Raw genomic sequence first — 15,207 nt, 5'->3', positions numbered from 1 at the left:
CTTCTTGCGCGCCGATGAAGTTTTTCAGGAAGCAGGGTACGCATGCGCAGAGGAGGAGACGCTGTACTTTCATGAATCAGTGTATTGTACTGTCATGAGGTGAGTCTACGTGGCTATTACATTTGTCTTCTTTAAACTGCAAAATGTAAATTTGTTGACTCCTGTAGGCTACCCTAAACGCAGCCGAGTAAACGAAAAAAAAAAAGCGGAAGTCATCACAACTACAAGTCCACTTTATGTTTTGCTCTGCTTGCCAACTGTGCAGTGTACATTTTTTTTCACTTACTAACTAATGTGCATTTGTAATTTTATGTGTTGATATTTTTAAAGTCTACTGTAGACAATAGGCTAACGGCATACATGTGTCAGTAGATCTTAAGAAAATCAATTACTCCTGCTACAGAAGGCAAATGTCCAAGTTGTAAAACCTGCAGTTCTGATTAGCTCAAGGGAACTTTCACTGATAGAGAGACGGACATTTTTGTAGTTTTTTACTGTATGGAGGAACAGGTGCACTGAGCAGAAGATTCTATAAAGTTATATGGTATAATTCACAGTAATTTAAATGACAAAAACTGTATTTCATGTTTGATTTTGGAACAGTAAATCACTTCTTAAAATAATGTGTAACTGCTCCATCAGATAGTAAATACTATCTGTGGTGTATTCTTCTTCGAATTCACTTGATATTTCCACCATGTCTTCATATCTTTCACTCATAGGTCTCCCCTGTTGGCACATCTCATCCTCCCCGTCCTCCTGGCCGCAGGAAGTGATGTCACACGGGAGGAGATGGAGAAGAAGCCCAACATTGTTCTGATGATGGTGGATGACCTGGGCATCGGCGATATAGGATGCTACGGTAATGACACCATCAGGTAAATATTTATGAATATGAAGCCAAAAAAGGGGGGGAGGGGTCACTGGTTTCTCATTGTGGCCAGAATGGATGAGAAAGTCAATCAATCTTTATTTGTATAGTGTCAATTCATAACAGGTTTTATCTCAAGACACTTTACAAAAAGCAGGTAAAGGACCTTACTTATGGCTATAGTACAAGAGCCCAGCTTAATCCGTCATAGCATGGCAAGAAAAAAAACGTCCCTTTAACAGGCAGAGATCTTCAGCAGACCCGGGCTCATGACGGAACAGCCATCTGCTAAACTGTGCTGGGCTTGAGTGTGATGGGTGCTCGTGGAAAACATGGGGATAAACAAAAGTGGAGGAAACCAGGCATTCCAAGCAAGACAAAATGTAAAAATGGGGAATGTCGAGGCTTTTTTATTCATTATGTCTTGCTCTCCTGTCTCTCTCTGATGTGCTGCTTCTTTATGATTAACTTGTTTGTCTCTCTTGTTTCTATTTTACACCCATCTTCTCTCTGTAGGACCCCAAATGTAGACCGACTGGCTGCTGAAGGAGTGAAGCTGACTCAGCACATTGCAGCCGCTCCCCTTTGCACCCCAAGTCGAGCCGCTTTCATGACCGGGCGCTATGCAGTGCGCTCAGGTAAGTGATACTTCGAACTATTTACAGTGTGAAGCTGACGAGCATCCTGGTTGTATATGAACAGGGATGATTGACATGTGTGCATATTTGCTTATTTTTTGGATGTGTGTTGTGTAGGACTGGGAAGCACAGGCCGTGTACAGGTTCTGCTGTTCCTCGGCGGTTCAGGTGGGCTGCCACCAGCTGAGACCACCTTCGCTAAGAGGCTGCAGCAGCAAGGATACACCACCGGTCTAGTAGGTGAGAAATGTCATGCGATCATACATTCACAGGTTCCTCATGTTGGGCTGAAAGCTGAGTTCCCTGCACTGCATAACACATGAATGTTTACACACAGCTGGATGCGAGGTGACAGAATATGTAGTGTGATTTCTTCAAGTGCTTGAACTCAAAGACACAATTTAAGATGCATTAAAGTACATTATTATTTTCACGCTTTACAAGCATGGGCAGAAAACGGTATGCTTTACATGGTTTGCATTTAGCATGAGAATTCTTTTTGTTGCAAATAAAGTCTGTCTTGTTTTTTTACATTCCAGTCACTCCTTTTTTTTTTCTTTTTTTTTTCACTGCTTCTGCAGGTAAGTGGCATTTAGGTGTGAACTGTGAGCAAAGAGGAGACCACTGCCACCATCCAAACCAGCAGGGCTTCAGCTACTTCTACGGGCTGCCCTTCACCCTCTTTAATGACTGTGTGCCCGGGGAGGGGAGCGACGTCCTGGCAGACCTCCAGCACACGCTCCAAAATCTGACCATGATGCTCGGAGCTGGACTTTTCACTCTGGTAAGGGTGGTATTGTTAACCATTACATGGAAGCATATGTGTAATGGCGTAAAATGGCAGCTTATATGAGAACATACTACCACAGCTGGAATGTGAAATCAAAGCCATACAAGACAGACAGAGATACATTGAGTTTGACAGTCAAAAAATAAAGTGAAAAACAAAGAGTGGCTGTTCTGTTCACCCCAAAGCAAAATAACAAATACGTAATCAGCTCGATATGAGCCGTGGGCTTGAAAAAAAAAACAAGACTGGAAACAGAAGCTGCGATTGTAAAACTCAGTTATGTCAGCTTGAAACCTGTTTTAGGGGATAGGACTTGGTAATAAAGGGATGAATAGAAACCGGCTGTGCAACATGCGGAGCAAACTGAGAGCCATAAAACCTGCATTAATATTAAAGAGGAAGTCTGAATTGACGGCTGGCAGGACGTGTGTTAACTCGAGTGGAAATGCTCACACTGTGAGACGTGGCGTACGATGAATGTGGATGGATGTCTCCTTTTGTTTCTACAATCGTAGCGAAGCAGAAGAACATTTTGCTTTAGGGAGATGCAACATTTAGGAGAAGTATGGATGTCTGGAAGCTTATGTTTATTATAAACGCAATCCAAGCATAAGTCTTAAAAAAAATGTAAAAAAAACCCCAAACAAAAACAGCTTTGCATACATTCATTGATTTACACTGATTTCTGCTTGTAAATATCTCTCACAAGAAACTGCTTTCTTTCAATGACCCTTATTTGTAAGGGTTTTGTTTTTGAGGTATCTGACCCTATAGTCTTATCTTGGCAATGATAAGAGTTCTGCTTGTTTTTAATGTAGTTTCTACAAGACATGTTTTTTCTATTCTTCCCTCTAATGTGCCCACAGTTTATTCCTACCATCACGTATTTAGTCCTCAAATCATTAAAAAAAGAAAAGAGGGTGGCAGTGGAAATGAAGCCGTTTCAGCCTCAGTGTCTGTTGTGTATGATTCAGTACCATCGCAGTGCTCAGCCCGAAGAGAGGAGGGAATAAAACCATGCTCAGCTCTGTGTATCGAGAACAGATCTTTTGATCAAATATACAATTCAATAGTTTCACAAAATGAACAGTTTTGGTTTGTGATGCCATCTACTGGCATAATCGTGGAAGTCTTTTGTACATGTACATCAGAGAAATGACTTGGAGATAAACCCTAAAGTTAAACAAATGAAAATGTTCTGAGTATGTTTGAGACTCTTAAAAAAGATGTACATTTAGCAGCAATACTTAATGTTAGTATTGTATATTAAAGATAATAAGCTCTTTTTTGCTTTTCTGTATGCTGGTGGTTTAACTTGCTTTCCTTTTAAAGCCACTTGGTGCATTTGTTGTTTCAGGTGTGTGTTCATGTGTTTGGCCTCTTCGAGATGAACCTGGGTCTCCTCGTCGCACTGTTTTTGCTCAGTGTCCTAGCAGCCGCAGTGTGGTACATACCCTTTAAACTCCTGCCAACCTGGAACTGTATCCTCATGAGGAACCAAGAGGTGATCGAGCAGCCGATGACAGTGGAGACGGTGCCGCAGAGGCTGCTGGGAGAAGCACAGGCGTTTATAAAGAGGTAGGAAGGCAGCAGGAAAATAATGTGGAGATTGTTCCTTTAAAAAGAAATCTGGAAAAAGAACGTTGTACAATCACAATTGCATCATGATTCCGCTCTAGGGATCAATACAGTAAAATAAAAAATAAATAACTGTATTAATTTACAGTTATTTATTTATAATGTGTATATTTTTATTTAATTTTCCCTAAGGGAATCAATACAGTAAAATAAATTTGTTTAGGCCACACAAACACATTTAATTTGTGCTTTTCCTGTGGCTCTTTCTTTAATCTCACGAATGCAGCTGATGTTTCCCCAACATAGTTTTAATTTTTTTTTGGTCCTTAGGCAAACGAATCATCTTTTCGATTACTCAAAAGCATCTTCAAAAGTAAAAGTGGATTTTTTTTTACAGAATCTTCATAACTGTTTTTAGTGAATTTAATAAAAAACATGCCTCGTTTGTTGCTCTCAGCCCAAAGCTCATTCAGATTTTAACTAGTGGATGTGTACCTTTTGCAGACTAATAAACACAGTGTGTAATGCTGCACAATCGAGTATGTGTGATGGACTTTATATAAACTTGGAACCTTAATGGTGTCCCTGTAAAGAAAAGGTTTTCTGTTTTCCAGATGTTTCTCTTGTTGAGTGGAGGTCTACTTAGTAATAAGCTTTATCAGGTGTCAGGAGAAATATTTGTGGAGCTAACCGTGTGTCATCATACTTGACCGTAAAAAAACATTCATGACTTTTTTTTCCTCTGTTCTTCAGCAACGTCAACCGTCCATTCCTCCTCTTCTTCTCATTGGCTCATATTCACGTGCCGCTTTTTAAAACCCCTGCCTTTGCTGGAAAAAGCAGCCATGGTCGCTATGGTGACAACCTAGAAGAAATGGACTGGATGATAGGTGGGTAAATTTGCATCTCATTTTAAACGGTAAGTTCTAGCTTGTGGCTAGCTTCTCAGTTTGTGGCTGGTTAACTGGTTAGCGAGGCCGACGAACATCCAGCTCTATGATTTAAGAATACAAACATCCCAGCATTCATTTCTGTTTTCTGCTTATGGTATTTAATGGTTAGGGAAAAAGCAAACTGCTGCCTCTAATGCAACATTAATATGTCTTTTAGGTGAGATGACAAAGACAGTGGACTCCCTGGGCCTCACCAACAACACCCTGATGTACTTCACGTCTGATCACGGTGGACACCTCGAGGACTCAGATTCTAAAGTTGGCCAGAAAGGAGGCTGGAATAGCATCTATAAAGGTACGCATGGGTTCACTTTTTTTTTTTCTTTTTCAATGACTGTTTGTCTACAGCAGACGGCAAACAGTTATTCTTAAATCATCATTTAAACGCCTAACAAAGCATGATTAAAAGCTCAGGAAGTTTAGTTATGTATATTTATTCGAAATCTTCCAGAAAGTAATGTCCCTGGGGTTGAAATATTCTCAGCAGCATTCATTGGAATAATTCTCCTAACAAGTCTGGGGCTTAGTAAAATGCCCTCTTGTATATATCTACAGCATCTACAGCAACAATAGAGGTGTTTGTGTTGTGTAACTTCTCGCCTATAGGTGGGAAAGCTATGGGTGGCTGGGAGGGGGGGATCAGGGTGCCTGGTATTTTCCGCTGGCCTGGCAGACTGCCAGCTGGGAGAGTAGTGGATGAACCCACCAGCCTCATGGACTTGTATCCAACACTGAAATATTTGGCCAAGGACACCGAACCTGACAGGTAAACACCCTCTCATGCTGTACGTTGCTTTGGGTTTGTATTTTGTGTACTGTCCATAGAGAACTAATATTATTCTTAGAAAGTTTAGAGATGATCTGTACTTCTTGAATGTAATAATCAACTGAATTAGAGTTACATTATATGGAAGACAATGGATACAATTAACTGGAGCATAATTATCCAACTGTTTTGTTGATGAACGCTTCGAGTCCAAAACAACCGTCTTTATCTATGAATAAAACAAGAGGGGTTTTTTTTAGGAGGAGGCTGATGTGCACAAACTAATTCACGTTAACTTGGAAAGCATTGTAGGTGATGTAAATCAGTGGCTCTCAACTCGTCTGGCCTCAGGACACCAGCTCCTACTCCTCTATTTCCGGAAAGAAATGTGCAGTTTGGAGCTCGGTCACAAAAAACGCGTCACTGAATCTGAACCAAAAAAAGAAAGATGTCTCACAGACTTTTTTCCTGGCAAGCCTTCGCGACCCACTGAAAATGCCTCCACAACCCACCAGTTGAGAACCATTGATGTAAATAACACAGTTACCTAGTAATCATTTACAACCATGTGCTGTTTTTTGATCTTAATTTAATAGTAGTTTTTGCATCTTATTTTATATGTTATGATGTATCTCTTTAGGTTCGCTTGTAGTTTTTGCTCTTTCCTTGATTTCAAGGCACATCTCTTTCCAGGCTTTACACTCCTTCCTCTCTTTGTCTTACTTGTACTTTTTTTGCCAGACAAATAGACGGCCACAACCTCATGCCTCTGTTGGAGGGAAAAGTAGAGCGATCCAAACATGAATTCATGTTCCATTACTGCGGAGTCTACCTGAATGCTGTACGCTGGCACCCACCTGGAAGTGAGTTCACACATTGACACAGGAGGGGATTCAAATATATAGCTGGCGACTATTTTAGACTTTTATGAGGTCTGATGGTTACCTTGTGGAAGCACACTTGTGTTGATTTGAAGCATTACATTGTTCAGGCATTTACAAAAACAGCACCACACGATAAAAGGTGAAATGATATATTAACTCTTTGAACAAACAGGACAAAGAAACAAACACATGACAGCAACGCCTTGTATGAATAAATTACAGATCACCTGGGATTGAAAGACAACTGAAACAAAACATAAAAATATTTTTCAAGATATTATCATGCATGGACGGATCTATAGCACAGATTTCAGAAATTTACCATGGAACGGGGAATACACAACAAAGACAGCATTGTGGTAAACAGCACCCAAGGAGCATTAGGTATTTACAGAGGTAAATGCTTAGTAGGTCCTTGGGGGAGGTGGTTTAGGAATGGTTCCCATAACTTACCGAAAACCCTTTTGTTTCCCGTAAGCACTAAACTTCAGCCTTCCGTAGGCAAAACTTTAAAAATGTCCCCGTACCACTGATTAATAGATGGATTAAAATGCTTCTTCTTGCTCATAGAAGAAGCTTGTAAAAAGTTTTGCTGGAAAAAGGTCAAATGAATGTAAATTTTACATAGATCAATGTGTTCATCCAAACTTAAAGGTAAACTCTCTTGCAGCGTTATAGCCACTTCCTGTTTAAGATTTACTGACGATTTTAACAAACTGTTGGCCTGACGAACAAGGGCGTGTCCTGACTTTTTTTAATTGGGGTGCATGACACATGGACGCAGATAAATAAAAAAAAAAATCCCATTTTATCCTCACTTCTGATGTGTAAGAAACACATAACAACATATAAACCTTAGGTTGATTCTTTAGGAGTCCAAAAACAAAGCCGTTTGTGCTTAGTCACAGTTTTAATTGTGACTTGTATTCTCGGGTTGGATGGCCTGTTCTGGCGACCCGTAGGCTTTTACACTGGTACGCCTTTATTCATGAGGCAATTCTTGGTCAGCTTCCTCAATATCTATGATGTTTATATCATGCTGAAAAGTACTGGACAGTATTCGTTCGGGCCCATGTCAACCCTGGACACTCATCTACCCTGCTGTCCAGTACTTAAATGTCTCCAATAGATGTTTGTTAGTCAGAAATTATACAGTTTATGACAAACATTTATGAGCTTGTTGCCGTTAAAAACAAAAGCATGCTTGATCATAATGAATTCTGGCTTGTAGTCTATATCTACATTTCTAAACATGTGAATGTAGGGGAAAAAATAGGACACTTTTGTTCAGAAACTTTCTGTTTATTTTTTTTTTATAAAGGTTTATATTAAATTCAGAATCACATGCTTAGCGTAGAATTTCTACATGTATTCTATTGTTAACCTAAATAAAACAGACCCTTTATTTTGACACTTCATGACCTTTAGGAACTTCTTTTTCTTATTAGTTGAGGCAGTTAAAACTTTTCTCATGAGAATAGCTTATATTATTTCTCCAATATTTCAACAAATTCTCTCTTAAAGATAGATTGGTGTCTTAATGTGGTCATCTTGAAAAGGAAAATGTAAAAGTTCAACCTAAAACAGTATATATTTTAATTACCTCTGAGATGTTGCACAATCTTCTGATAACGACATACCCTGATGTGATTTCTGTCCAGGTGACTCCATCTTTAAGATGCACTTTTTCACACCCAACTTCTCCCCCCCTGGAGCCGTAGGATGCTATGACACTAAGGTCTGTCTGTGTCATGGAGAATATGTGACACACCACAACCCTCCGCTGCTGTATGACCTTTTCCACGACCCTTCAGAGTCCCGTCCACTGACTCCTGATACTGAGCCACGATATGCGGAAATCCTCAAGCAGACTGCTAAAGCTGTAGAGAAACATAAAAATACCTTCCCAAACAAACGGGAGTCTGGTGACACTTCTGAAAAGTCCAGCACAGACGCTCGCAGTGTTCAAAGCCAGTTGACGTGGGAAAAGATTTTGTGGAGACCCTGGCTGCAGCCCTGCTGTGGGACTTTTCCATTCTGCGGCTGCAAAGAGGGAACAGGAAATATTTAATGGAAATAGCTGCCAGACGGTCAAAAAAAGTGGGGGATAAAAGTTATCTTGGGCTTTGATGAAGCTCCTCTGGAAACCACAGCAAGGTTCTCCCATTTTCATGAATAATATACTGCAGTCCTCTCAGTGGTTGAGGGTGCATCCTCAAGCTTTTAACATTTCAGACACTTGACATGACAAAGTTTGGGCTGCAGACTTGCTGTAAAAACTGTGCTGCTGCACTTTTGTATGACATTTTCAACAACTCCCCTGAACCATTTGGAAACCTTGTTGTACCTACATTTTTATAATTGGTAAAGTACAATGACTTTTTTTGTCTTTCAATAATTTAAAAACAAACAGTCTTCCTCACACCTTTAAAACTGAAGTTAAATTTATGACCCGTCACCGCAATTTGCTTGAAAATGCATTTCAACTGAATAAAACTAGAAAAGGAAAGATGCCCTGAGCTGTACATGTTACTGGAACATAACACTGTAAAAAAAATCAAGTTGCATCTGTACTTGAACATGATGTTTAAGTGTGTCGTTTACATGACGTGAAGTATACATGAAGTGATGGATCTCTCTCTTTTTTTTGTATCTCAAAGTAAGATTTAAAAAAAAAAAGCTTTATTACAAAATAAAATGTGCTAAAAGCTAAAAAACTTAAGTTCTGTCTTACTCAATGATTTATATTTATAGTCACTACCACTCAGATCTGTTATTGCCCTTTTGTATGTTTAAGGTAAATACTCTGCTAACATTATGAACAGCAGCAAGGTTTTGTGCTTATGACTCCTTTTTTTTTTTAGCTTTTTTCATAATGTTTACTTGATTTTTTTTATTCCTTTTTATTGTGTAGGAAAGGAATGAATCAAGGGAGGGAGAGAGAATGAGGAACGAAATGAAAGAAAGGATCCACAGGTCGGGTTTGAACCCGGGCCGGCCTCTCTCGAGGACTTCAGCCTCTCTTCGTGGGTTGTGCACACACGAACCCGAGGTCACTCGAACAAATTTAGCTTGAAGTCTGTTCCAAAATTTCAGGTGTGACTGAATAAGGGAATAAAAATCCTCAAGATGGTACTTATTACTGTGTGCCATTAGAGGGCAGAGCCACACTGTGTTTGGATGATGGTAAACTCTGCCTTCTATTTGTAGGGGAGAGAGAGAGAGAGAGAAAATGTGGAGGAAAAAAATGAAAAGAAATATCTCTACTCACTTTAGGCGCCTGACATTTAGATTTTGCTGTGACTTATGAATAGCATTGCATTGTGAGGGACTTGTGGGAGGATATGAACCTTCTTCCTTGTGCGTCTGTGATTATTTTTCAAAAAGATCCCAAACCAGCAGTAATATTTTACCTGTTTTTCTACATTATTCCTAATCCACTCATGCCTTCCTTCCTTCTCCCTTTTGGTGAAATTCTCCTTTCTTCCTATACATTCACATTTTATTAGTAAGCAATATTATACGTGTTGATTTCAGACAAAATAATTGCCGTCTCATTTGTTAACCTTCAGTAATATCAAAAATGCTGCTTAAGGCACGCTGGATGTCGTCTAGGATGTAGTCCTGGTTTGACCAAAAGGCGTCAAAGATCTTTAATAATAAATCACTCAAAAGACTTCTCCATCATCAGTGTCAACCATCATTGATTATCATCGTCAACACTCATGCTCTCTCCCTGCAGCAGTGGCTGCATGTCAAAACATCTAAGTTGGCTTCAGCGACAGCCTGTAATTGGTCCCCTTCCTTCTTTTTCTTTCTTGATCTCTGTTTTCTCCTCCACCTCCCCAGACAGCTTTCCTCATCCCCTCCTCTAAGTTGTTCTCATTCCCCCCCCCCCCCCCCCCTCCTCCTCTCCTTCTAAAACCTCTCCAAGTGAGGAGGGGAATTTCATCATCATTGTAATTGTTGCCATCACGGATGTATTAGTATTTACTTCTCTCCCACGGCAGAGACCCGTACGTCCAACACACAGCAAGTTCATTACAGCATCTACTCCATTATATCTCTGTAAACAGTAAATCGTGCAGTCGACCATACATAACGACATTTGGCTCTGCATCAAAGTTAATGATAGCTGGTGGGATAGAACGTCGCCGGCTGTACATCATGTCACATGCACATGCAAGCATGTGCACACACAGCGTTCATTCTCTCACATGCACGTATATCATGTTGTTTTGAACACATGACTGCTTTTTTGTAAAGGTCAGTATTTCAGGAGGCGCCATAAAGCATTTTTATAACCCCTGTGCATACACATGCACAAACACACACACGCACGCACGCACACACACACGTGCACAGCTTGAAAAGATAAGAATAAAGGCTGGCAGCCGTAACCCACTGGAAATGGCTTCCCAGTATCAAGTCAAAACACCTTAAAAGAAGAAGCTGTTGTTTTGTTGAGTGTTATTTGCCTTTATTTTGGATGAAGCCAAGATTGTTATAGACCAGAAATAGTTTTTTAAATTAACTTTTTCATTCAGCCGTGGCAGAATATCTTTGCTGAGGAAATTCTCTCTTGCCATGACAGTCTCGGCAATTATTTTCCACTGTCATTTAAATTCACTGACAAAGGCCCGCCTTGAAAATGTTTGTGTTAGTCTTGAAGATTGAATTATATAAAGCAAGCCAATATAGTGACCATTTAAATGTCAAAGATACCACACAAACAAATTCTTCAGAAAAACCTATTATACCGTTCTGAAATGACAGGAACACGTATTGTAACTTAACACACCCTCTCTATCTCCTCATTACTTTTCATCAACTTTTCATTTGCACACTCCAAAGCATTCTTCCAGTCAAAAAAATACTTTTGGACGATGCATCTAAATGCTTAGAAGAATAATAATGTACACAACGCTTATGTCCATGCCATTAGATGGTGGCTGCAGCTGAGAGGCTTTTAACCAAGCGTAGCATAAAGAGTGGTCGGTAGCAGGAGTTAGCAGCCAGCTTGGCTAGTTTCAAATGATCGTTAACATTTTCCTATTTTTGGCCTTGACTTGATAGCTGAAGAGACGGTATGGGTGGACATGAATCAAAGGGTCTAGGTCAGGAGTCAAACCTGCAGCCAATGCAACACGGACTGTGCCTCTGCATGCAAGGCCTTCTTTATAGACTGAGCCTTAATTGGCGGTCAGTTCAAAGTTGGAAATACTCCTAATTACTCACACTTACTTTTGATTCATTGTATTTGTATTATTTTGTTTACACACCCATCCTGATGAAATAACCTAATTGGGGGTTTACCTGTTACTCTACATGCTGTGCCTTTTTCTTGAGCAGCCAAATAAGTTTGTGACTATCTGGCTTTAACTCGTGGCACTGTGGTTGATAGATTGTGTTACCTTTAGATCTTTACAGGTACCTACTGTATAGGCAGAGTCACTGCTTGTCAATAGGCAAGCCAGGCAACTGCTTGGGGCCCCACACCATTAGTGGGTACCAGAGGGCAGACAACATGTAAACTAAGGCAGTGAGACAAAATGTGCATATTTTGCATTGACAGTAGTAAACTTCCCCATCTGGCAGCATTCAGTCTTATTGCCTTGCTGAATGTTTGCCCCCAAACTGATTTGTGCCTTTGGCCCTAAAATACTCTAGAATCACTTATAGGCCTACCATATATTTAAATGTATACACACTGACTACCAGGCAATCCTGCCTGAGATACAAGTTGTCGTTTTATGTATACAGTGTATGTATATATGTGTGTATATATTATATATATATATAGATATGTGTGTGTGTGTGTGTTTGTATATGTGTGTGTGTATATATATGTATATGTGTATGTATAGCTGCAGTATAGTTAGCTGAAAGATTACTGAGTAATGAATTTTCAAAACTGTTGACTTATAGCTTCAACATTCTGCTCAGAAATTACTTTAAGTTGTCATATGGGGCCGTGATAAAGTTTCGAAAAGCAGATTCAGGGAAATTATGTAAATTAACGTAACGATGGATTTACAAGACAAACAGATAAGTATGAATTGTGTTTCGCTTCTGATCCCAACTGAACATACTCAGACAGTAAACTCACCACAACAACCGAATTTCCTTGAAAGCACATTGTTTGTCTGTATTTAGAGTCACTGTGAGAAGATTTACAAGATAATTGGATTCTTTAGACACAATGGCTGTTTGTTGGCTGTGTAAGTGTGGGAAGGAAAGAAATAGAAAAATCTATTTATAAACATGAAAATGAGGGCAGAGTGTTTTGTGGCCAGTCAGTGGCCATATTATGGCTCTGCTAAGCTGAGGTTGTGTTTAACTCACAACTGACCTTGGTGGTAAAGCCATCACATACCATTAAAATCTTCACTCCATGCCCAACGCAGCATGCACTTTTTTGCCCTCTTACGCCTTTTGTTATTGTCTCTAAATGCATTTTAGTACAGTGGGTTGAAGCGGCTACAGCCTCAAAAACTGGAGGACTGAAGAAAAGAAAACACACGCTGCAATTTAAAAAACGTTTATTTATAACAAGTGAAAGATATCACAGGTGCTCACATTTCTGAATAACACTTACACTACTTTGCTCGAAGAATATTACTCCATCTTTCAATCTGTTTGCGAACTGGTCGTCACGCCACCAACAATATATTGCTGTGGCAATATATATTAGTCATTACAACACTATTACATCAGGGAGAATGTAAAAAAGTGTGTGTGTGATAGAGAGTGAGTGAGTCTGTGGCAGCTTTGTCAATGAATGAGGCTTTTAGAGAACACAACTGAGATGTTTATGCTGCTCTTACTGCCAATTGAATCTGTGTGCGAATGTTTTTATATGTTTGGGATACATTGCAGAGCAGGGAATGTGTTTGCTTGTGGAGCTTCATGCTTATTTATATCACGAGTGTCAGTGCAGCAGAGGCAGAAGTGTGTACTGTATAAGTTTGTGCGTTTTATAAATGTGCGTGTGCATGCAGCAGATCTGGAGCAAATTGTTACAGTGTGAGATATAGGCTGCAGGGGATGAAATGTTGTCTCTGCTGGGGAACTTGTACTGTGCACTCTCTCGCTCGCTCGCTCTCGCTCTCTTTCTCTCTCTATCTGACTCTAAGCCTTTAAAAATCTTTGCATGTCTGTACTTTGCTCTTAAATCTAAATGTAAATCTTATTCTGAGACCTGTGGGGGTGTTTTATTATACCATAACCAATGTGGTTTTGTGTATTTGTGGATTTATGTATATGGTTTAACTTTGTATACATGTTGTGTACCATATGGGCAGAATTACCCCACTCAAAAGGAGTTTCGATTTAAATGTTGGCACAAACTCACATTTATTCACCTCTGATACAATCCTGTACACACATAATCGCCCCATAAATACGAACACAACACATATAGATGTACCTTATAGTGACAAAATAATCACTATACCCTCAGGCACACACGCACAAAATGCACACATGCACCTCTGAATCAAAAAGCAACACAATACTGTCGACACTTTATTCCTTTCAAGCCCCTCCTTTCTGACAGGAAGTGTTTAGTGAGGTGGGGTTTGATGAGGAACAGATAGCTAAATGAACTCGGCTAATGGGACAATTGGAGCCTATCACACACACACACACAAAGACACACAAACACACACGCCTGTTTTACGCCTCTTAGACTGGTAGAATTTGACTCTAATTCTCTCATCTGTTTTTCAGTGTTGCTGAGGCACGCTTTGATTCAGGGTGAAAAAGGAATGACTGCAGCAAAATGCTAAATGACTCCCGGTTACTGGGTCTCATCAAAGCAGTACGGGTTATTTAGGAGAAGATTTTCAGAGACCCAATAGGAGCTCAACCTATATATAGTGCAAATGCAAATGCAAACACACACACACACACACACACACACACTGACACACATCCTGTACAAGGCTATTATAATGCAGGCTGCTAATGTCACAGCCATGTCAGCTGCACTGTATGTTAGTCTTCCTGTGAACTACATGTATGACCAGTTCACTCATCCTGTTTAGTGGTTACAAAACCACTAAGTAGGACAGAATTGTTTTCAGAGTGTGTGCATTATTGTCCAAGACTTCCTTTGTTGAGGCAAAAAACTCAGTTGAGTCTGACATAAATTAGGTCAAAAAAACACCCCATGGGTGTTGGAACTCTTACAGTCACTGGGTGCAGTCATCAAATTTAAGGCCTTCTAGGATTCAAAAGGAAAACCATAAACCCTGTAACGAGTCAATAACAATGGCATTGCTTCTTATTGTTTGGCTGGATATTAACAAATGCATGTTGCCTCCAAGTGTTTTTAAACTCTAAAAATGTGTCTCAACATCGACAGGAGAAGAAGAACAAAATCACTCTTACACCACCTTAGAAAGTCTTCAGAGAAATTCTTACAGTTAAACTGAAATGTGCTCAGTAACTCTGCTAACACTTCATGAACACACGGTCACTTCAGGTTCAGAATGCATTTTGGTTAACGACGCAACACTAAGAGGAGAAACTGAAAGTAGCTGCAGCTCTTAAGTAGTGATTCCCAACCGGGTGTTGGCGGACCTATAGGGGTACTTAAGGGTATTGCAGGAGGTACGCAGAAAGATTAGAAATTAGCCTACAGTATCCACAGATAAATAAGATAATAAAATTAAAATGGGCTTATTATGAATTTAAATAAGGCCATGAATCTATTTGCCCACC

At 39.8% G+C, this 15,207-nt stretch overlaps 1 protein-coding gene across 2 annotated transcripts; it reads left to right on the top strand.

The window, feature by feature from the left end:
* Positions 1–9,202, top strand: arsh (arylsulfatase H). Of its 2 annotated transcripts, XM_079357734.1 has the most exons (11): positions 1–99; positions 723–878; positions 1,388–1,509; positions 1,627–1,749; positions 2,091–2,293; positions 3,657–3,877; positions 4,631–4,767; positions 4,988–5,125; positions 5,437–5,596; positions 6,338–6,459; positions 8,142–9,202. In XM_079357734.1, the coding sequence occupies exons 1-11, from the start codon at positions 95–97 to the stop codon at positions 8,549–8,551; spliced, it is 1,797 nt and encodes a 598-aa protein (XP_079213860.1). In that variant the 5' UTR covers positions 1–94; the 3' UTR covers positions 8,552–9,202. The 2 variants fall into 2 exon arrangements, with proteins under 2 accessions (XP_079213860.1, XP_079213861.1); XM_079357735.1 differs by lacking the exon at positions 1–99 and having other exon boundaries at positions 727–862.
* The last annotated feature ends 6,005 nt before the right edge of the window (positions 9,203–15,207 follow it).

The sequence above is a fragment of the Symphodus melops genome, assembly GCF_947650265.1.
Source record: "Symphodus melops genome assembly, chromosome: 12".
Taxonomy (NCBI): domain Eukaryota; kingdom Metazoa; phylum Chordata; class Actinopteri; order Labriformes; family Labridae; genus Symphodus; species Symphodus melops.
Note: the sequence above shows the minus strand (reverse complement) of the source record. Positions and strands in the feature narration are given on the sequence as shown.

Excerpts from the sequence above, each read along its gene's own strand:
- arsh (XM_079357734.1), top strand. Across the intron at positions 879-1,387 it reads TACGGTAATGACACCATCAG|GACCCCAAATGTAGACCGAC; the intron begins GTAAATATTTAT and ends TTCTCTCTGTAG. Across the intron at positions 1,750-2,090 it reads ATACACCACCGGTCTAGTAG|GTAAGTGGCATTTAGGTGTG; the intron begins GTGAGAAATGTC and ends CTGCTTCTGCAG.